The sequence below is a fragment of the Carassius carassius genome, chromosome 20 (assembly GCF_963082965.1).
Source record: "Carassius carassius chromosome 20, fCarCar2.1, whole genome shotgun sequence".
Taxonomy (NCBI): domain Eukaryota; kingdom Metazoa; phylum Chordata; class Actinopteri; order Cypriniformes; family Cyprinidae; genus Carassius; species Carassius carassius.
In genome coordinates this window covers 24,669,207-24,691,679 of record NC_081774.1, presented here as the reverse complement: position 1 = coordinate 24,691,679, position 22,473 = coordinate 24,669,207, and the positions used below count along the sequence as shown (strand labels likewise).

General features: G+C 38.1%; 1 protein-coding gene across 17 annotated transcripts in view; it reads right to left on the bottom strand.

Annotated features, from left to right (window-relative positions):
• Positions 1 to 22,473, bottom strand: part of dlg1b (discs large MAGUK scaffold protein 1b) — a 181,761-nt gene that overhangs the window by 47,020 nt on the left and 112,268 nt on the right. For 9 of the 17 annotated variants that reach the window (XM_059502265.1, XM_059502267.1, XM_059502270.1 and 6 more), the window contains 2 exons: positions 6,743 to 6,841; positions 6,128 to 6,181 (listed from right to left, as the gene is read on the bottom strand). In XM_059502265.1, the coding sequence (XP_059358248.1) occupies positions 6,128 to 6,181; positions 6,743 to 6,841 (153 nt within the window). Of the gene's footprint in view, positions 1 to 6,127; positions 6,182 to 6,742; positions 6,842 to 20,126; positions 20,806 to 22,473 lie in introns of those variants that run through there. The other 8 variants (XM_059502269.1, XM_059502275.1, XM_059502277.1 and 5 more) reach the window with 3 other exon arrangements.

Here is a 22,473-nt window from a genome sequence, read left to right as displayed (position 1 = left end):
GTTGTGGGATAATTAAATATATTCTAAATAAACTACAAACATAAAATTATATACATTTATTTTGTTCTTACATTCTTTCTTGTAACTGCTCCCTCTCAGTGGCACACCTGACTGAAAGGCTCATTATGCAACTCATTGTCTTCTCAGGTTTAAATCACAATGATATTCATGATAGTTGACGCCTACTCGCATATGACTTTTACCAACAAAACGTGTCTTAGAAAATTTAATTCAATATGTAGTAAGTAAAGTCAGTAAGTAAACAAGATGATTTTCACATAATTTAGAAAGAAAAATTATAGGCTACAAGCTCCAGTTCTCAAAAGTCCCGGGAACCAATGTTCTGTATGTGTTTTATGGCCTTATTCAAGTGATTTAACATTTTTAGTTTTTCACTAACCACACATAACATTTTTTTTTCTCAAAAAAACTATCATGTACATACATGCTGCTCACATATAATTGTAGCCCAGTTTGTGCTGATTACAGTGACATTAGACTTTAGCCATTTAGATATTTATTAGAAACTGATAAAAAAGCACAAATGTCAGGGCATGACAAAACTTCTCCAGGCCCCAAAAATACCCTTTACAAATTTATTGGACAGGAAAACAAGTCGATCAACATTTTCGGGGTCCTGAACAGAGCGTTTTTTATTCACTATATGTCCAGCTGTTGAGAAGACGCGCTCTGACCGCACTGATGTCCCAGGGACACTCAGGTACAGCTGCGCAAGGTGGGGGTATTACTGGCAATTTTCCATCACCAAAGGCGGTCGCTGTCAGCTTGCAATGATCCTTTTCATAACACAGAATCTCCTGTAACTAGATGCGCGAATGAGGCGAATTCGCGTCTACCACGCCGCGATACCCTCCAGACGTGCGTAAACACGTCTTTACATTGACTTAACATTCAAATAATTCGCGCCAGACGCTCTATTTGCGTTTGATGTGAACGCAGTATAAGAGGTCGCTTTCGACGTCACTGGGTCTTATAGGTGCGTAAAATTGCTGGTATTTTCTGTCTAGCTTTCACAACGCATACTGCACTTTCGGAATTCTTTATTTTCTTTTTCTGCTTGTTTGTGAGTTTTGTTACATCTATATTTTTTAATTGTTTAATTCTTTTAAAATTAATATCGATTAATCGATTCGCTATTTTCATTTTCGAAACTTTTTTTGGTTGGTCCGATCGATTGTGCAATCGATTTTCAAACTAAAAGTGACAGCCCTAGTTTTCACTAATGCTGCCTTCACGTGCTACCAGAATGATCGTGAATAGGAATGTGGAAGTTAAAAATTGCGTTTGGAGGCATGAGCACAAGCTCTTGAAGCTTCGCACTCTTTTGAGACGGGAGCAGGGTTGTCAAATTTTCGCAACAAAACCTTCCCGTGGACTAGGGCTGGTCCAAATACCATTTTTTGAGCTTCGATTGTAATCAACACAGAATATTCAAAGCTTTAGAAGAAGGGGCTGAACATATTCTTCTCTCTAATAAAGGCGGGAATCTGTGTGTCTGTCTGTTTGCATTTATATTACGCCAAGAACATAATGTATAACCATAATATAAGAACAGACACTGCACTAGTGATACAAAACACACAGGTCTGTTAAGAGCAATACTTTCAATATAAACCAATTATTATTAGGCTGGGCTACTGTACGTTCTTTTTATGCTGTGCTGTTGTAGGCCAGTTTCAAATCGCAAATCTGGCACACTGCCTTTGTCTTGTCCTCACTCAATCTAAAGTGCTCCCACACAGCTGAGGTCTTTGGCATTTTTGACTTCTCTTCCAGATGAACTGAAACATGACGTTCACTCATGGGCGATTCCATAAGCCGTTTCATTCCGATTGCTTAACCGTTTCATTCCGGGCCAGTCAGCACGGATATGGTTTCATTTTACACTGTGGGGCTGATAAAGGAGCTCTTTGGAATGCAATACAAATGCGTCAGTCCTTGCCTTGGTTGTGTAATATAAACAACAATATGGATGATGATCAGATATTTATCATTTTTATTTTATCTGATATATACTTCATTCAATAACAGGAAAAAAACCAATAAAATGGCCCCACCCCTGTCACTTGATTGACAGGTTTCCGTGTAGACGTTGGAAATTCAAATGCAAAAGGAAATGCGATTCCATTTGAGTTTTGGCAGTTTATGCACAGTGCAGAGAGAGTGAAAAGGCAAATGTGGTAATTAATATTGCTATTTAAATATGACAGGCTCATAACTCGTAAGATATGGGTAACACAATTGCAAACGGACTTTGCATTTCCATTTTAAATTTGGCAGACACTGTGCGTTCGCTTAAACGAAAATGCAAATGCAAAAGCGATTTGCATTTGCGTTTGGATTATGTCACATTTTATGCGTCCACAAATTTAAAAAGCAATTGCAAATACAATTTGCAATTCCTTTTGAATAAAGTCCGGAATATCATTCCATATAATAAATCTTCAAATATTCAACACATTATCACAACAAATTAAATAAATTCAGTGACAGAGTCATTAGCCTTATTTAATTCTCATCTTAACTGAGCCACAGCAACACTGCCCACATAATGTAGTTTCTTCTAACAAGCCAACCTAAAAACATTATTCTCACTCTGCTTGCCTTCACAACATAATTTCCAGATGAGTCAATTACAGTCCCCAATCACATAAGACAAAACAACGGTAAGTCCTGTGAGAGTCTGTATGCTACCCAGAACCTGTGGAACTGCTGATACAGCATAAAGGCTAAAGTGAAGGTTGAATGTGTGGTGCTTGAAAAGAAAAACAGACGTAGTGCTCCTGAGTGGCACAATCAAGACTACTGACCTCGCTACTCCACAGGCAGACTCAAGGGAAATGAAGCGGAAAACAAACCCAAGAGATGTAATTTCATTACAGTGCTGAATGAACACCACCCTTGACTAATGGGCCTCACAAATTATATTCCAGACTCTACGCTAACATGAGGTCCAGAGGTACCCTGTTACAAGCAGTGCAGTGAAAAACATGACTGAATTTTGTCAACGTGTTTTAAATATTGACTTCCTTGATGAACATTTACAATAATTTCCATGCTTAAAGATACCAGTGAACATTATCCCATTTTTGACTTGATAGTCTTTCAACAAAATTAAATATCTTATGCCCCCATGCTGAATTAAGTATATCTGCTTCGACTCTGAAGTGACTTTTTGCTCAAGTCACCTATGCCCCATAAGCTACTGGATAAAATAATCCAATAAAACAAGTGGGAAAAATATTACTTTAAGGGGTACAACAGTTTGTCACTAGGGCAGTGCCCTTAATGGGACAACTCTGAATCTTATTTACCCTAAAAAGGTGCAAATAAAGCCCCTTTCACACTGCATGTCAGACCCAGCAAATTGCCAGAACATTGCCGGATCGCCTTCTGTGTGAAAGCAAACGCGTCCCGTGATTGATTCCGGCACTGAACCCGGGTCGGGGACCTAGTAACATTCCCGTGTTCAGTCCCGGGACGAGTGTGAACAAAAGTCAGATCTAATGCCGTATCATAGTGATGACGCACGTTATCACGCAACTCTTTTACCGGCTGTTTTGAAGGAAGATCAACGTTCGCGATAAAAAAATATGAGCAAACTGTAATGAAGCAGAGATCAGTTTTTTCCTCACTTTCCACGCTAATGCGGAGATCGTTTACTAGCTTGAGTGAAAGTATAACGTGCCTAGCGTTTTCGACTCGTACATTACATGTCACGCCCTGATGTCAAATGTCGTTACAGGATCTTTACGGGTTCTGTGTGAAAGCATGCACATATCCCAGGTAATCACTGTCAGTGTGAAAGTGCAAAATCTAGCGACTAGGGAATGACTGCCGGAACACTTTAGCCGTGTATTTGCCGGTATCGCAGTGTAAAAGGGGCTTAAGTAATCTTGAGTAGTAATATGTACTCTTAAAGACCTACTAGTAAATAAGGTACTACTGTAAAACAATAGAAAGTTTGCCGGTTCAGATTTCCAATTCTAAGTGTGACCTGCTGATATCGATTTTTGCTGATTCCGATTTTCTCTCTAAGAACTATAATTGACAGCATATACAAACAAAAATCTATGCACATTTCAATGCAAATTTTTTTTTACATAATAAACATTACCCACAATTCCCCCTATCTGGACAATCTCAAAACAAAGTGCTCTGTGTGACTAGAAAGAAGTAGGAATAACAATTAACTTGAAATGAGTTGCTGTATGTAACAAAACGTCATTTCCCACTATGCTTTTTTAAATGGTAACCACACCCCCCCCCCCCCCCCCCCTCGAACCCTATTAACCCTTAAAGACCCAGAACATTTTTGGGGCACCTGACACACCTGCACTTTTCTTTGTTTTTTAAGACCTATTCTAGAAGTCAGCATCAAGCGTCATATATCAATATAAACAGGAGAACTTGAAGTTTCAGTCTAGCTAATTTAAATTCCCAGTTTTCCTTTTGTTTTCTCTAAGAATTAATGAATTCCCAGAATTTTAAGAAAAACGCAAGCAACTATTGAGTGTTTTTTTACTGTGTACTCAAACAGAAACCCCTGAAGTTTGGATTTTTTTCTTTACAAAGTTGTATCTGGGTGTTTTACAATTCCCCCCCCCAAAAAACAACAACAACATTTGTCTACATATAACATTCCCCAAAACATTTATAGCCATTTATTACAATTTTCTTTATTTTCAGCTATTTAGTAAAAACTGTTGTTGTTACCATTCAAATGAAATTAGTATCAACAAACTTTTCACCTTTCCACTGCATGCAGAAACTGCATCTGAAGTGGCATTAGATTTATTTCCACAGACTGTTTGATGAAGCTGAGGTGACAAGTGCATTTACACCACAAAATGTCAAATGCATAAATAAATAGTTAAGATTTTATGTTTTACATATTTTTTTTTTACATACAAATGCAATAATACTTTTAAATATGACCAAAGTACCAGTAGGTGGCAAATAACTGTATTAATGAGTAATTTAGTCATTCATTCAACCGATTCATTCAGACAGCTGATTCGTTCAGAAACGATGGAAATGAATGGGCCGCTGAATGAATGACTGTATCGATTCGTTCAAAAACTTGGATTCATTCTGTATAAAAACAATGCTGTGTTGCTCGGAGACACACTGCTGTGGCTTTGATTGGAATGATTTCGTCAGCGAAATTGAGCAAAAACTGTCAATCTTTTGTCTAAAATATTTTGTCTAAAAGTCACTTAATTTTACTTGTTTAATGAACTACTGTAAAATCAGTGTCACACTGCAACTGTGTTGATATTGATATTCGAGGAAACATCTTGGTCGTGTTGCTTACCTAAATCATATTTTATAAATATCTTTTTTTTGCATGAATCTATAACTTTTGTATGAATCTAAATATTTCTTTAAAGTTACTTTGTGTGTGCTGTTGTGCTGCTTTGTTTTTAGTCTCATCTGTCACGTCAAAAATAAATTAATCAATCGCCATTTACACTGAATGCAATAAAAATCAGAATCATTATCTCATGAAACTACATGTTTACAAGTGGATATGAGCGTAAGTGTGACGTCAAAATGGACCGGCTTGGGAATTGGCAGACCGGCTAATTCTGGTCCCAGGCCAGTCGATCGGTGCATCTTTACTAATAATATTTCACAATATTACTATAAAATAAGGAACTACTAAAATACCACTACAAAAAGGTTATTAGCTCTTGTGGTACTTTGATGTCATACACGGAGCAGTCTGAGCAGGTTCAAGTCGTACACACTTGTTTTTAGGCATCACATTCTATCCACCATCCTCCAAATTCTCAATCATGTTCCAAAGATGCCATCTATATATGTTTTTCTTGCTAAATATGCAGTTTCACTTTAAAATATATGACATTACATAAGTAAAAAGAAAATGCTACTTCATGTTGAATTCAAACTCCCACATAGCAAATCTCACCCTATTGCAATTTTTTTGCCTAAAGTTTCACCTAAATTACCTAAAGTAACTTGATAATAACTGCTATAAAAATGAAACTGATAGAACTATGTGGCATGCTGCTCTGAGGGAATTCAGAATTCCAAAATATCAAAATTTAAAAAAGTATAAACAAGTGAAAAGGACACTTACATATGGAGCTGAATCCAAGCTCTCTGTATTTACGACGACAGGGGGAGGATTTGCCTGCAAGAGAAAACAGTCTAGTTAAGGCATGGATTTCAGCACATTTCCCATTCCATCCATTTCCATTCCATTTGTTGCATTTAGCAGATAAGGTGAAAAAGCAATGTTAAGCATCATTCTATATAGCAAAGGTATGTTCACTTACTCTCCACATGACGTTACATATACCACCACTGGCACTCACACCAGATTAACACAGCACTGCCAGCATACATACGTACATGGCATTTTATACTGTAGAACATGCAATGCTGAAGCATGAATGCTATTACGAGCCAAAAGTAACCCAAAATTAAATCTACTCTCTCTCTCGCTTGCTTGCTCAATCTCTCTGTCTGTCTTTTTGTGGGGCTTTCCACTTCCTCCGGCTGGTTGACACGCAGATGCTATTAGTCAAGGGGAGCCGTGGTACTTTACCCGACTCTGGGGCTGATAATCCTTCAGGCCCATCAACGAGCAGTGGAATGGCAGGGATCAAGAAAAAATGACCAACAGGAAGAGAGCACAAAAATAAGGGAGGGAGGGGGTGTAGAGGGAAAATAGAGAAAGAGAAAAAAAGACCTGTGACGTTGATGAAGAGATGACAGCGGGCTCTGCAGGGACAGTGGAGATTGGGATCACAGGGATTATGAGAGTGGAGGGTGGTACAACATCTGTCTGCTGAACAATAGCATGGAAGAGGAGAGGTCAAGTCACATATACATACACAACAACATAACATTGCACAACACTGCATTGAAATCACCATGGGGATGTGTGCAAGTGGGTGTCTGTATGAGTGTGTAAGCAAGAATATCTGAGGGGTGGGGGGGGTGTCACACAGAGGGGAGCTGCAAGACGCTTCATTTGTGATTATTGGAGAATGGAAGAAGAGAATGGAAATGAGCATGTGAATGATAATGAGACCATAATCCACATAGCCACACATGGTACAATTATGAAAACAAACAGTGCCCGCATACATCCGTGGCTAGACTGTGCAATACAACTTCCACAGTATATCATTCATGTTACTGTCATTGTGGCCGTCTTTGTGAAAGCTATATGAGTCTCTAGACACTGCTTTCTTACATAAACACTCCTGACATACAAAGTTACTCTAGTTCTTGAGTTTTTATAGTTGCATATTAACATTTATCAGCTTGTTACAAATTTGTCAAGAAAAAGATTGCATCAAGTAAAATATTGTAACAAAATTGTTTAATGAAAAATATATATAAAAAAGGGATAGTTTTTCACACATAAAGACATTGTAAAAGTAACCCATATGAACTGAGCGATTTAATCCCAGTTTAAGTCTACTGAAGAGACAATTACTTTATATGATGAACAGATTTAATCTAGATTTATAAACCTAGATCAACACGTATACATATATACATAAAGCACATAAAATATGGCAAGAGGAAGCTCAAAAAAGCTGGCTTGACACACAATAACTAATGAGGTTTCTAATGGGTAATGCAAGTGTAGCTAAGATGCCATTGACCATATTTTATGTGTTCTATGTATGTGCATTGATTTATGATTATAATGTGAATTAAAGCAAAAAAAATGTTTCAAAGATAAAGATAATTATTACATGTTAGAGTAACTGATAACACAAGATTTTTCATTTTTGTGTAAATTATCCCTTGTTGAGCCACAGGGTACTTTGCTATGGAACCTTCTAGTCTACATAGATGTAGATAAAGTTGATCTGAAACCTACTCTGTGCAACTGCAAACACTTCACACAACAATAGGTTCCATAGCAGGAATTAGCATTTATTTTTTTAGGTCAACTATTCTTGGCAAGAAGTAGTTTTAAAGAGTTAGTTAAAAGTTAAAACTGTCAACATTTATAGTAAGCGTAATACTGGCAAGGACGTTTGATGTCAACTCTAATGCCACATTGAATATTGAGGTTTGTTAACCCCAAAGTACAAGAGGAACGCATGTTGGTTACAAGGGGCATTTGCTTGCTAAGCGGCTGCATTTGAGTACCTGCATAAGTTTGTATAGAGTTATTAAGACTAGTGCTACTTGTTTTCTGAGCTTGGTGACGACAAGCAGAGGGATGAACTGTCTCTACATATTCATGAGTGAGAAACCACACATTGTAACACTATGATAGCATAAGTCCATGTCACAATCTGACATCCAGCCTGGGTAATGGCTTGGAGGAGTTTGCCTTTCTCTGATGCAACACTCGCACACCACAGGCAATACTCAGCCAATGATGTACAATATGCAGACATTTCACAATTAACTCTCCATCTAGTAGAAAGAAAGCTTGAAGTGTGGCCATACAGGATTTATATGCATCCGTTTTATTTCTTAGTTAAATAAACTGACATTTTACCATGGAAAACAGCTTGGACTGGCTCAATGAATCCCTTTGGACAGATCTGAATGCACTGATGCCATTTTTTATGCAGAACAACAACATCTAAGTATTGTGAGTGTTCAGGAGTAACTAATTTAGTGCTTGGACAGGAGTGTTAATATTTAAATCAGCGAAATCATGCCCATTCAAACTATGGGAACACATGCCCCCTCAGATTTTTGAGCCAAATTTTGGATGAAGCTTTCAATAAATAAATATTTTACATTTGATAAAAACATTTGTGATTATTGTAATAAAATATAATAAAGACAATGTTGTAAAACATTATAAAATGTGAAACATAATGTTTCACATTCACAAATACAGTTTTTTACAAAAAAATATAACTACTATTGATTGAGCAGCAGTTTAACAAATGTAATGTAATTAATGTTTCATTGAAATCGGAGACATCCCGGTTGGTCAACCAATACACATTTACATAATTATTATTTACTTTTATACACACACACACACAGAGCAGTTCAAATGTTTGGTCAATAAGCCTATTTTTTCAAATTAGTTTTTTTTCTCAATTTAGCATATATATATATATATATATATAGCATTTTTTTATTTTATATATATATATATATATATATATATATATATATATAATAAAAAAATGCAAAAAAATGCTATATATATATATATATATATATATCATTTGTTTTTGCATTTTTATATTATATATATATATATATATATATATATATATATATATATGTGTGTGTGTGTGTGTGTGTGTGTGTGTGTATTTTTTCTCAACTTTGCCATCACAGAATAAATTACATTTTAAAATATACAAAAATAGAAAATTATTTTAAATTGTAATATTTCACAAAAAAACTATACTGTTGTTATTGCAGCCTGAGACTTCAAAAAATCTTATTGACCCCAAATTTTTTAACTGTATTGTATAAAACACGCACATTGGATTTACTTGATTTTAAACAATACTGATGGGAATTTAAATGTTGTGGTACCAAAACCCCAAACATACGGTCTGCACAGAAACTAAAATTAGAGCTTGTCAATAGCATTGACTGGAGTACCACTTAAACGTTCCTCTATAGACCTTTAATTGTGGGATTAATTGCTCTAAATGATTTTTACATGGAACAAAACACATTAGCAGATAAAAAGCTTGGCATCGACCTGACAACAACTGACATTCAAAAAGGAAAAAAAGATTCATATATAATACACAACAATACAATATGCTAAGACAATTCAAGGAATGCAGGACTGGAAAACCACAATGAAATGGAGTGAAAAAACAGAGGCACTGAAACACTAAGGTGATGACAAACACCACTCCATTATTGTCAATGGAAGACAGACACTAATGAGCAAAAATATCCATTGGAAGACCACAATTTCCACAGAACCAGTGAAAGAGATATGTCTGAGTCATAAAGATCAACAAAAATGTGACAGAGCTCACCAATCATGAGTCTAAAGGAGGAACCAAATCAAGATGCAGAAAAGCATCCTGATCAAATGATCAAAGAATGTCTAAATGCAGAGCTGCTCCTTCCTCTACTCTAACTTACCTTATCAAATGACACAGAGGGCCAAAGAGAAAACCTCTCCCCCGGCCCACTCACTTTGGCCGTGCTCTTAGTGGGGCTCTTCTTCACACTGTCACGCAGATTAAGAAACTTAGTCCTGGTCTTTCCTATGTTTAATGGCAGGGAGCAAGAGTTGTAGCATATAGGTTGGATGGAGCCCTCCTGGGTCACCATCTGCTGAAGATGCGTTTGCTTAAGGATGGAGGTGGACGGTGGGTTTTGCCTGAGGCTGACCCGTGCATGAGAGGCGTTCCTCCTCTCACAGTTGTCTGCTCTCCGACATCCATACTCATGGTCTGAGTCGAAGGTCGTCATGGTCGGCAGGTGAGCTAAATGTGAGGAAATGGCGTTGAATTTTAGGACAACCAGCTCAATGGTGAAAAAGCTGCGGTATTTTGGTGCAGTCGCTTCACAACAAACTCAGTCCGGGCTCTCACGCGTTTGTGTGCACGATGATCCTCTTGCGCTCTCTGTATCTCTCTCATTTACCCATCCTTTCATCTCTTTGTCAATTAGAAAGCACCAATGGGCAAATGACATCAGGCATGGAGTGGCTTTTTCCCTGGCATGAATAATCAATGCTGAGATCCGATTCACATACAAAACCAGCCTGCTGAAACAGCGCCAACACACAGAGCAACTGTAACCTAGTGTGAGGGGGATCCATATAGTAAACAGCTCCTCACCTACACAATTAATAATATCTGACCTCCCTGTGTTCTTTGAGTCAGCATGACGTTTAAGGGGGATCTTTTTGGTGTTGTTGTGTGAGATCATAGTCAGGTTGACTTAAATATTATATATAAATTAATTAAGCTGAATAGATTTTGATGTTTGAAATTCATTTTTGCTCAATAAGAAAATAATTCATATAAAGCACCACACAAACTAATGCATATTGCATATGACTACTTTTGTGACAGATGGCTTGTCATAGTGTATAGATGCAAAGAATCTTTCCTTTGGGAATATTATGAATGGATAAATGGCCTAGAATAGCTGCGTTGACATGACAACTCATGGTGATTGGATTGGAGGCTGATTTTATAAGTGGATTTGAATTAATGAGTGTGAGTGCACCAAGCTGTTAACAACCACTGCTTCAGCATTTAGAGTAGTATGTATGTCAGCTGGGATGAACTTGAGTACAATGAGCAGGTTAAAGTGCATTTTAATCATGTAATATTACAGTGCCAAGCACAAAGCATTAGATTTCAGAATGAAGAAGAGAGAATCAGTCTATAATATAATAATAGTAAGATGGTAACATTAATAATAGTTCTATGGCTGTCTGTAGACCATGTTTTAACCAACTTCTGGCTATTTCAGGTGCAGCTGAGAGGTTTTAATCCAAAACTGCAAAGATGTAGTCAGGATTTGGACCAACCGTACAGCACGCTATTTCACCTCAAGAAACAATGCAGTTCTAGTGCCATCTACTGGCTACACAACCAACAAAATGTTCTTGGACAATTGATGATCACAACTATCTACAGATAATACCAACACCTTTTGGTATCTTTGAGATAGAACATACAAGGTATAGAAAATACACAGTTCCCCATTTGCTAGGATCATGATTTTGTTAGGAATCACTTCGGATGACATAGCACTAAATAATACCTATATATCTGGGTTATTTAAAAATAAAAAATCAATCAATTTAGCTTAAAGATCAAACCTTAACCAAAAATTAATTGTTTTATATTGCAACTTTATAATACAGTAATGAAACTCATTTAGTCAAGCAATGATTTTTACTTTTATATTAATACTTTAAACATGATACTGTCATCACTTAATGAATTACTTAAAAATAAAACATTTTTGAATTACAGTAATGACAATTAATTTGTCAATGCAACAAACCCTTTTTTTTACTCATAACATTACTACTACAGTTGCTGCTACTACTATTATAGCTAGATTCACAAGTCAATTTTTTTTGTAAAGCATTTTTTTCACAATATATATAGTTTCAAAGTAGTTTTATTGAGACATTATTGGTGTTGATGATCACAATGCCTTAATGCATTATATAGTTTGGCAAAGATAAAAAATAATAAAGCAGTTTGTTTTATATGCGTGCGCTTGTATGTATGCAGATAAATTGGACATACTTAAAGCTGTATGTTGGTAAGATATTTGTTAATGTGATGTATCACCATATGAGGGATTACGAAATCTTCAGTTCAATTTATAAAAATTTGTTGCAGTGACAATCCTAATAATTTGATGATGATGTGTATCATTGTCACAGTCAATTATACATACAGAAATAACAATATTTAAGATTCTGGTCATATTGTCAACCCCTAAGAAGTTTAACTGAAAAGTTATTGGAAATCTATTACTTAAAGACCATGCCATAATATTAACACATGCATGTATGCTTTGGAGACTTTAGAGACATTCAGCTGAACTGCTGCTATTATATCAATTAATATTCAGCTGACTACAATTAAGAAGGAACAAGAGTTTGGGAAAGAAATTCTGCTACCACATGTATTGGCATTATCTGTGCATATTAGCATATGCGCTGATCACACAGTTTAAGGTAAATCTCACTGATTTAAAACAATTATTAGAATAACTAATCATACAGCCTGTCATCTGACAACTAACTTTCTCCGCTGCAAAGTCACTTTTAAACCGCAGAGCTCAGAATCTCACTTGAATCCATGGAATGGAACTAAGAAGTTTTAATAACAACGATATTTTGACATTTAAGTATTTGTAAGAATTTTTTAAGAATTAAAAAAATTATGCAAAACACTAAAACTGCTAGCTCAGCTGTAACAACCATGTCTGAAAACCGTAGACTGGCAGTAAAATAGCACGCAAGTTTATTTGATAGACAGAATTAGTCATTGCAGTTGAAAGCTAACATTATGACTTGAAGTCTGTATCCCATGGCACCTCTGCATGAGCCTGCAGAACTTACCTGACTTGTCCTTGATACGATGCAATCAGTGAAGGTATTGAGCCGGGTGAGGGTAGAGAGAACACGGCGCCAACGGGACGGCGTCTGTTTTGCAGTCTCCTCAGAGGAACTACGTATGGACCACTGTCTGAGCTTGGGTCCAGATGAGCCACCATGGGCCGAACTGGTGCTGCTGCCTCGACTTCCCCTGGAGTACAGGGTGTTTCCACCAAAGATGTAGTTCATCACTGCAAATGCACTATGGATGCACGTCAGTCACTTTTCCAGGAGCGTGTTCATGACAAAAACAGGAAAACATTTCTAGCAAATGTCTAATAACTGTTCCAAACAACTTCCTTAATTATGAGCGTGGCTTCCTGTGCCAGACATATCGGCGGATTTCATCAGGACATAGCCTCAAGTGTGCCGTGTAGTCATGACCCTAGTTACTCCATTCCACCCAAGACTTAACTCCGTGAAACAGCAACAACCATCAAACACTGCTTCGATTCAGACGCACCAGAGAGAATAAAGTAATGAGAAGAAAGAAAAATATTCTACACAGTTAGCTGCTGTTTTTTAGTCTTATGATGATGGGTATACAAACTCAAAGATGCCGATCAGTTGCTAGACAAATTATGAGTTGGCACTACTTGGTTCCACTGAAGCCATCTGTGCAATTCAAAGAGTGTCCAAGATAGCAGATTTAAAGGCCATCATAAAATGTATAGCTGCCAGTCCAAGTGAAAACTGCATCGAAACATGCTTCATTCTACAATGACATTCAATCTCCAGTCTTCCAAGAAGGTTTTCCAATATTATCAAAAGAGTAGAAGTTTTTGTTATTTTGTCAATAACTGAAAAAACACAAAAAAGGTTTGAAGTATTCTCCTGGTACGGATTACCATTTGATGTGGATACAGTGCCCGTCCTTTAACAGTGGCACTCTGAAGATACCTCTTCCATACAACAGTTTCGTAGATGTGCCACAGGTGCCGGATGAGTTGGCTGATTTTGTCTTCACTCCCTTGGGAGCTTAAAACCATGGCAACTGCTCGCACATCTAAGAGAGCCAGCAGGATTTCCCGTGCAGGCTCCGGTCCCCTGTCTTGCACCAGAAGCCACAATAAACACGCTCTTCTGCTTCATCTGTTGACATATTCATTAGTGCACTAGAGCCTACTGCAGAGACTGGATAGTACAAAAACATTATCATTCGCATGTCAACACCACACTGGCTTGAGCACTGTGATAGTCATGCATGCCTCCACGTAATCAGATAAAGCCCTTTGCACATAAACACCAGTGAATTAAACTGAAGTTGCTTGTTAGACTTAGCTTAACTATTGATCTAGAGCGTAAGATGGCATCTCAAACAACAATGCTAAAGCTCCTCCCTCTGAAAAGATTGCCAATAGATATGGCAGGACATCAATAATACATTCCAAATTACCTCTGAATACACAGTGTGCATGTCTAATGAGATGCCAGCAAAACCTTGCTAATTGACATTTAAACCAGCACTATGCAGCACTGAGCAGCATGAAAAATCCTCATAAGTAATAATAATAGATGCTTCACACCAGGTTAACATGTTAAGATGTGGTGCAATGGTAACAGCTACTGCACAAAGGTACCGACTGATTTTATCTACAGCTACAATGGGCAACTAACACTGGATATCAGTTTTCAAATCTTCCATAGGCCACACAATGGAACACAAATTAAGCTGGCTATTGACAGGGTCAAACTGCTGGTCAGTTTCTCAATAGATTTTGAAAGCAGGGTCAGAATCCATAGATGTGGTCTTGGCTATTCCTGTCACCACCTTTTCTCTTGAGTCGGTGTCTGATAAAAGCCTGTTCTGTTTGGGAAACATGAAAGAACTGCTGCTAATGATAACCTTGCCCACAACTGTGACCCATGAAATTTACTTTATCAAAAGAGAAACTCGATCCATAAACACAATCCATAATTAACAGGTTCCCATCTCAAATAAAAGCAATGTCTAATATAGGTCCTTGAAGACATGAAATATATTGGAAGAGCAATGTGACAATATCATTTTATCTGCTTATAAAATTTAACTCAATTTTAATGTCTTTTTTTTTTTTTTGAAATCACCTGAAATGATCTGAGATCTCCTGAGCAGGGCCACTTTCTGCATTAGGGCGATTGGGTGGCGCATCAATAAAGCGCAAAAGGAAGAGATGTTTTTCCTTTCACATTCAACCACAGTGTTACGCTAGCTTTCACTATCCTAGTCTGTTTGTTCTGCCTCTAAATAGTCCAATCAGTGTCTAGTCACGTTTTGTGTAGTACCGCCCCTTTTTAGCCAATTTCTGTCAGAATGAAAATTGCCAAGTGCTCTCATTGGCTTGCTCTCATTGACCCATTTAAATATCATTTTTTTCAAACTGCAGGCACTGCAATGTAATCTCTATGAGTTCCAGGAGGGCTTGCACTAACGTGCTTTCACCATCATGCGTAATCTTAACTTGTGCAAGAATTGGTGGGAACAGTGACACCCAATAAAATGTAAAACTATTTTGAATTTTAACAAGAAAAAATGTTAACGTGCACCTGGACACTGGCGTACGGAACTGTCCTTGTTTGCACGTGTCAATGTTTACGAATAGATTAAATGAAACGAGATAAAATTCATCTTGACAAACTGTATATCATTATAAAGATCTAAGCCTCAAGCATCGACGACAGATCACTGTTTTTCAATGGAAAGCTTATAAAAAATGTATTTGGTACATTTGTGCAAGCAGTACACATCAAAACATGAAGAATTAAAATGCAGTATATACCAGATTTGTCATAATAACGAGTCTAACACATCCACAGCTGTAAATCCCAGTTTAGTTAGAAAGATAAGGGTCCACTGAACGACATCTCATGGAGCATGTTAAGTCCAACAAAGCAATAATGTTGTAATATTGATGATAATTCCTTTGTCTATGTTTGAGTTTTTCAGAGACAGTATTGTTTGTGTCCGTTATGGAATAACTCACGCTCAGAAGACTGCGTCTTGGTAGTAAAAAACAGCATGGTTTTGTAGCAAACAGTGTCACAAACAGAATGAGATGATCCACTAAAAAAAAAAAAGATAAAAAGTGAAAAATAGACGGAAGATTGTTTATTTGTATTCTGGCGCTCTCGCGTGACGGCTCGTGACGCGCACTGTGACGCATCTGTCATCTGATGGAGGCGTAACTTAGCGATCTGCTTTTTCTTTATGTTATATTTTTTTACATTTTTCATATATGTGTGAGTGTGTTTTATGTTGAATGTGGCTGTATCTGCATGATTACCGTCTGAGCGCAAATCAGCACGCTATTACTGTGTAATCACAGCTATCAATGTGAACACCAACTATATGAATAGAGTGTGATTATTGACTTCATGGCGCATCTCTAGGATTACCATCTCTATAACTGGCCATCAGCACATCAACACATGATATTTGGCTATATGACTGGAATTCATTGTAAATTTATTCTCAAATTATTCTTATTGTATTTTTCTAGTGCTCAAATAATATCACTTATATGATGTTTAAGTCTCTGTCTATTGTTTTATAATTGAAAAACTATGACTAAAGTAGTTTGTAGAAACCTTCAGTACAGGTAAATATTTTTATATTTGGGGTGGGGGGGGGGGGGGGGCGGGGGCTAGACAGTATCAGAAAAATGGTTGCAGGAATCATATTTTTCATGGCATCTTCTTCAGATTTGAAATAGAAATGAGACATGTGACTTTCAACCCATTACTTTTATAGATTGCTCCAGGACTGATTACATGTATTTTTATATCAAATTTAAAAAAAATTAAGTGTGGTACAATTTTTTACGGCACTTCAGTGTCTATAACTTTTAATATTTTTGAGCATCAACAACTCTGGTTGATAAAAAGTAAAGCCCAAAGGGTCTTCTTTCTAAAGACACAAAAGTTATGTGTGTAACAAACAAGTAAGGAACTGTTGACATTTTAAATTAGGTAGGGCACTTTCATAATTGGGGGTCTGGTTAACAGGTTAATATCTTTATCAAATGTGAAAAGCTGAGAAAAAAAAATAAAACCCCAGAGAGATGGGGACAGCTACGCCAACTCAAATTCAGTTGTCAGCTGAACTTGATTGACATCATGGCCGAACATTACTTCAGCACAGATATATAATATAATAATATAATGTGATATAAGTGATTAATGTGATTTAAGTGAGCAATGTAATACAAATGAGCTGTGTAATATAAGTAAGTAATGTTTTAAATGAGCAGTGTAAAATAAGCAAGTTGTGTAAATGGTGATTTATGTGACTGATTTTGAAGTAAACAGATTTTTTGGAAAACCACATCCTGGCTCCAGTCTTCATTTGCTGCCGAATTGTGTTAATATACACACAGAAACATAAGGAGAGCAAGATATTGATTGTTAGGGTCAGTTTAGTTTTAATTAATACTATAGTTCAGTTTCCTTTACATCTTTAACTAGCCATTAATTTATCAATTGAATGGGTGACCTATCCGCATTAATCATGTATTAACTGCCGCTCCATTTGAAAGCAGGTAATTGGGATTTAACGCTAATCATGGAACCGGCTTTACTGACGAGATGTGCATGATCATATCGTTTGATATATACACACAAACACATATACATATATACACACTCTGAACAAATTATCAATGCAACACTTTTGTTTTTGCCACCATTTTTCATGAGCTGAACTCAAAGATTGAAGATTTTTTTTATGAACACTAAAGGCCTTTTTCCTCTCAAATATTGTTCACAATTCTGTCTAAATCTGTCTTAGTGAGAATTTCTCCTTTACCGAGTTAATCCATTCGCATCACAGGTGTGGCATATCAAGATGCTGATTAAACAGCTTGATAATTGCACAGGTGCACCTTGGGCTGGCCACAATAAAAGGCCACTCTAAAATGTATAGTTTTATCAGACAGCACAATGCAACAGATGTCACAAGTTTTGAGGGAGCATGCAGTTGTCATGCTGACTGCAGGAATGTCCACCAGAGCTGTTGCCTGTGAATTGAGTGTTCATTTCTCTACCAAAAGCCATTTCCAAAGACGTTTCAAATAATATGGCAGTATATCCAACCGGCCTCACAACCACAGACCACGTGTAACCACACAAGCCCAGGACCTCCACATCCAGCATCTTCACCTCCAAGATCGTCTGAGACCAGCCACCAGGACAGCTGCTGCAACAATCGGTTTGCATAACCAAAGAATTTCTGCATAAACTGTCAGAAACTGTCTCAGGGAAGCTCATCTGCATACTCGTCGTTCTCATTAGGGTCTCGACCTGACTGCAGTTTGTCGTCGTAACTGACTTGAGTGGGCAAATGCTCACATTCGATGGCATCTGCCACTTTGGAGAGGTGTTCTCTTCACGGATGAATCTTGGTTTACACTGTACAGGGCAGATGGCAGACAGTGTCTATGGCATTGTGTGGGTGAGCGGTTTGCTGATGTCAACCTTTTGGATTGAGTGGCCCATGGTGGAGGTGGGGTTATGGTATGGGCAAGCGTATGTTATGTACAATGAACACAGGTGCATTATATTTATGGCATTCTGAATGCACAGAGAAACTGAGATCCTAAGAGATCCTGAAGCCCATTGTTGTGCCATTCATCCATGACCATCACCTCATGTTGCAGCATGATAATGCACGGCCCCATGTTGCAAGGATCTGTACACAATTCCTGAAAGAGTTTGATTTTGTGAATCAAACTACACTGGCGCTGTATCACGGCTATCAAAGTGAATGCGTCTATATGAATAGAGAGAGTGGATTATTTACTTTATGGCGCATTTGTGTTATTACCATCTGTATAAGTGGCCGACAGCACATCAGCACTTATTTGCATCGTAATTCATTGTAAATGCTGCATTTCTAGCAATCTCAGGATTTTCTGTAATTGGATTACAAAGTTAAATTTTTTTTATTCTTATTATTATTCTTATTATTATTTTTCTTACTCAAGTTATTCTTAAATCACTTATATGAGGTCTAAGTTTCTGTCTAGTGTTTTATTATTGAAGCCTTCAATACAGTTGGTAAATATTTTTGTATATTGGGGGGGGGGGTGTAGACAGTCTCATAAAAATATTAGCATTTTATATTTATATTTTATGATATCTTACTCAGATTTGAAATAGAAACTCATGAGACATGTGACTTTTAACCCATAACTTTTCTAGATTGCTCCAGGACTGATGTCATGTATTTTTATATCAAATAAAAAAATATTTAAGTGTGGTAAAAAAAAAAAATCAAGGCACTTCAGTGTCTATAACTTTTTATTTTTTTGCATTATCAAATCTGGTTGATAAAAAGTAAAGCCCAAAGGGTCATCTTTCCAAAGACACCAAAATTATGTTTGTAACACACTGGAGTAGGAAACAGTCATGATCGGATCAGCGGCAAAGCATCGCTGCCATTCATGTCTGGAACATACACATTTTGTGCAGCGCGCACTGTGTGTGTGTGTGCGCGTGCGTGCAAGACACTGCAAGCACTGCTGCATGACAGAGGCATGCAGGTTGCCAGGCAGCAGCGGGAAGAGATATGTGCTTTCACATTTTCTCATTGAAACACAACGAGGTGCCAGACATCACATACTCACGTAGGTGACTGCCATAATGTAATGCAGAACAATGCTCATATTTCAAAACAAATGACTTTACTGTGGCCTTATGAGACGGTCTGTCAATCAGTGCCTTTTGAGACTCCATGACGTACTAACAAAAAAAAATGACGCACCTCTGTTTTGTTAATGCACCTAGCTTCTCAATCTTAGGCATGATTATATAGTCTATTCAGTCTTTTGAGTGGAAGGGGATTTTACTTGTTATGAATCAGATTAATGCAGTTGCAAGTTATGCACAACAAATTCTTTTATACAAAGCAAATCAAGCAACTTCGAACTTCAAGCAAACGTTGAAAACTAATTTTAAGCATTTATCATTTGCTTTACCGAGAGCAAGTTGTGTATTCACTGCAATGATTGACACGCAGCATTTTCTTGTTGCAGAGTTCCAGACCTACCAACAAGTGCAGACGTCGCCTCTTGGTTCTCCTTAGGGTACCCATTATCCGGCGACCCATCTTTTTAGCATACCACACAGAGTTGAGCATTGTGGGCTGAGGCTGGAGTGTGTGTATGTGGGGTTCACGCTTCGGTGAAATAGACCTCGTTTCCCGACTCTGACCTGCCCCCCTCCACCTCTTCTTACGCAGGCATCTCAAAGCCAGTTTCTGCACATAGTGTGTGCCGGTGAGGAAAACATACGGTGCAGGTAGCTGCAAAGAGCAGAACGCAGGGCAAGAGGAAAAAAAACAGACTGCCTGACGTACACAAACTGCAGCAGAAATAAACCACTTCGCAATCTGTCCAGCCCCCAGTAACACTTCTCGTTTCACCTTCTCTCTCTCTCTCTCTTACTGCTGTGGCTGATGCAGTTCCTGGCACGCTGATACGATCACGGCTGTGCAGTGGTGGGATGCAAACTCAGTGTAGACAGCTGCAGGTTCCTGCGTTCGTCTCTTCCAGCTCAAAATGAGTCAGCAGGAAGCTGAGAGAGTGAGACTGGGTGCTTGACTTGGCTAGCACTGACTGCGCTCCTCTCTGATTGCCTGAAAGAAATTAGTCCAAAGATTTGCGATGTAGACGTTACTCCAATGCTGTGCCTCTCTGACAAACAGCTGCAGTGTCGATTTGCTACATTGTGTTAAAAGGGAAGACGATGTTCTCCTCACATTGTCTTGGAGATGAGGCAGGGTAACATCCTTCCCTGTGCCTTTTGGAAATTCCTGGGTTGTAGGGGACGGCGCTCTGACACCTTGACCTCTTCGCATTCGTCGTGGTTTCTTGATGCTTTCTTGAAAGTGCGATCAAGCCATTCAACTTTGCCACATGGGGAGATATATCAGGACTGACGTCACCGACGGGAGATGGGAGGCAGCTCAAGGCTCATGATTTGTATGAGAAAAGTGACTGAAGGACACAGCTTCACCTCAAACTCATACTAACACTGCCTCGCCTCAAACCCATACTAACACTGCCTAATTCTTAATTGTATGTTGCAAAAAAATGCAAACCATTTTCAGGCCTGAATAAGCACATCCACCTCATAAATCCCAAGACCAGAAAAGTAATTCAGAAAAGGAGTCAATGAGGAATTTGCTATTCATCTTATATAATGACCATTTCATGCAGCAATCTGGCTTTAATTGAAGTCTTCAGCACAAGGTCCTGAAGATCGAAAAAACATTGGCCATGAGCTGTGGAAGCAAAGGTGCTTCCATGCATGACGGCATGCACCAACAGATAACAAATGCAACAGCAAAGCTATCGCTGCAACATACACAAGCCTATCATTTAACTAGAACCCACGTTTGTAGATTCTAGCAGGCTAATGCAACTATCAAAATGAAATTTTGCATAAATACAAATTAAGGACAATGAGAGGTAGAATGCAAGAGCTGTACAGTCATGGCCAAAAGTTTTGAGAATTACATAAATATTGGAAATTGGAAAAGTTGCTGCTTAAGTTTTTATAATAGCAATTTGCATATACTCCAGAATGTTATGAAGAGTGATCAGATGAATTGCATAGTCCTTCTTTGCCATGAAAATTAACTTAATCCCAAAAAAACCTTTCCACTGCATTTCATTGCTGTCATTTAAAGGACCTGGTGAGATCATTTCAGTAATCGTCTTGTTAACTCAGGTGAGAATGTTTACGAGCACAAGGCTGGAGAGCATTATGTCAGGCTGATTGGGTTAGAATGGCAGACTTGACATGTTAAAAGGAGGGTGATGCTTGAAATCATTGTTCTTCCATTGTTAACCATGGTGACCTGCAAAGAAACGCGTGCAGCCATCATTGCGTTGCATAAAAATGGCTTCACAGGCAAGGATATTGTGGCTACTAAGATTGCACCTAAATCAACAATTTATAGGATCATCAAGAACTTCAAGGAAAGAGGTTCAATTCTTGTAAAGAAGGCTTCAGGGCGTCCAAGAAAGTCCAGCAAGCGCCAGGATCGTCTCCTAAAGAGGATTCAGCTGCGGGTTCGGAGTGCCACCAGTGCAGAGCTTGCTCAGGAATGGCAGCAGGCAGGTGTGAGCGCATCTGCACGCACAGTGAGGCGAAGACTTTTGGAAGATGGCCTGGTGTCAAGAAGGGCAGCAAAGAAGCCACTTCTCTCCAAAAAAACATCAGGGACAGATTGATCTTCTGCAGAAAGTATAGTGAATGGACTGCTGAGGACTGGGGCAAAGTCATATTCTCCGATGAAGCCCCTTTCCGATTGTTTGGGGCATCTGGAAAAAGGCTTGTCCGGAGAAGAAAAGGTGAGCGCTACCATCAGTCCTGTGTCATGCCAACAG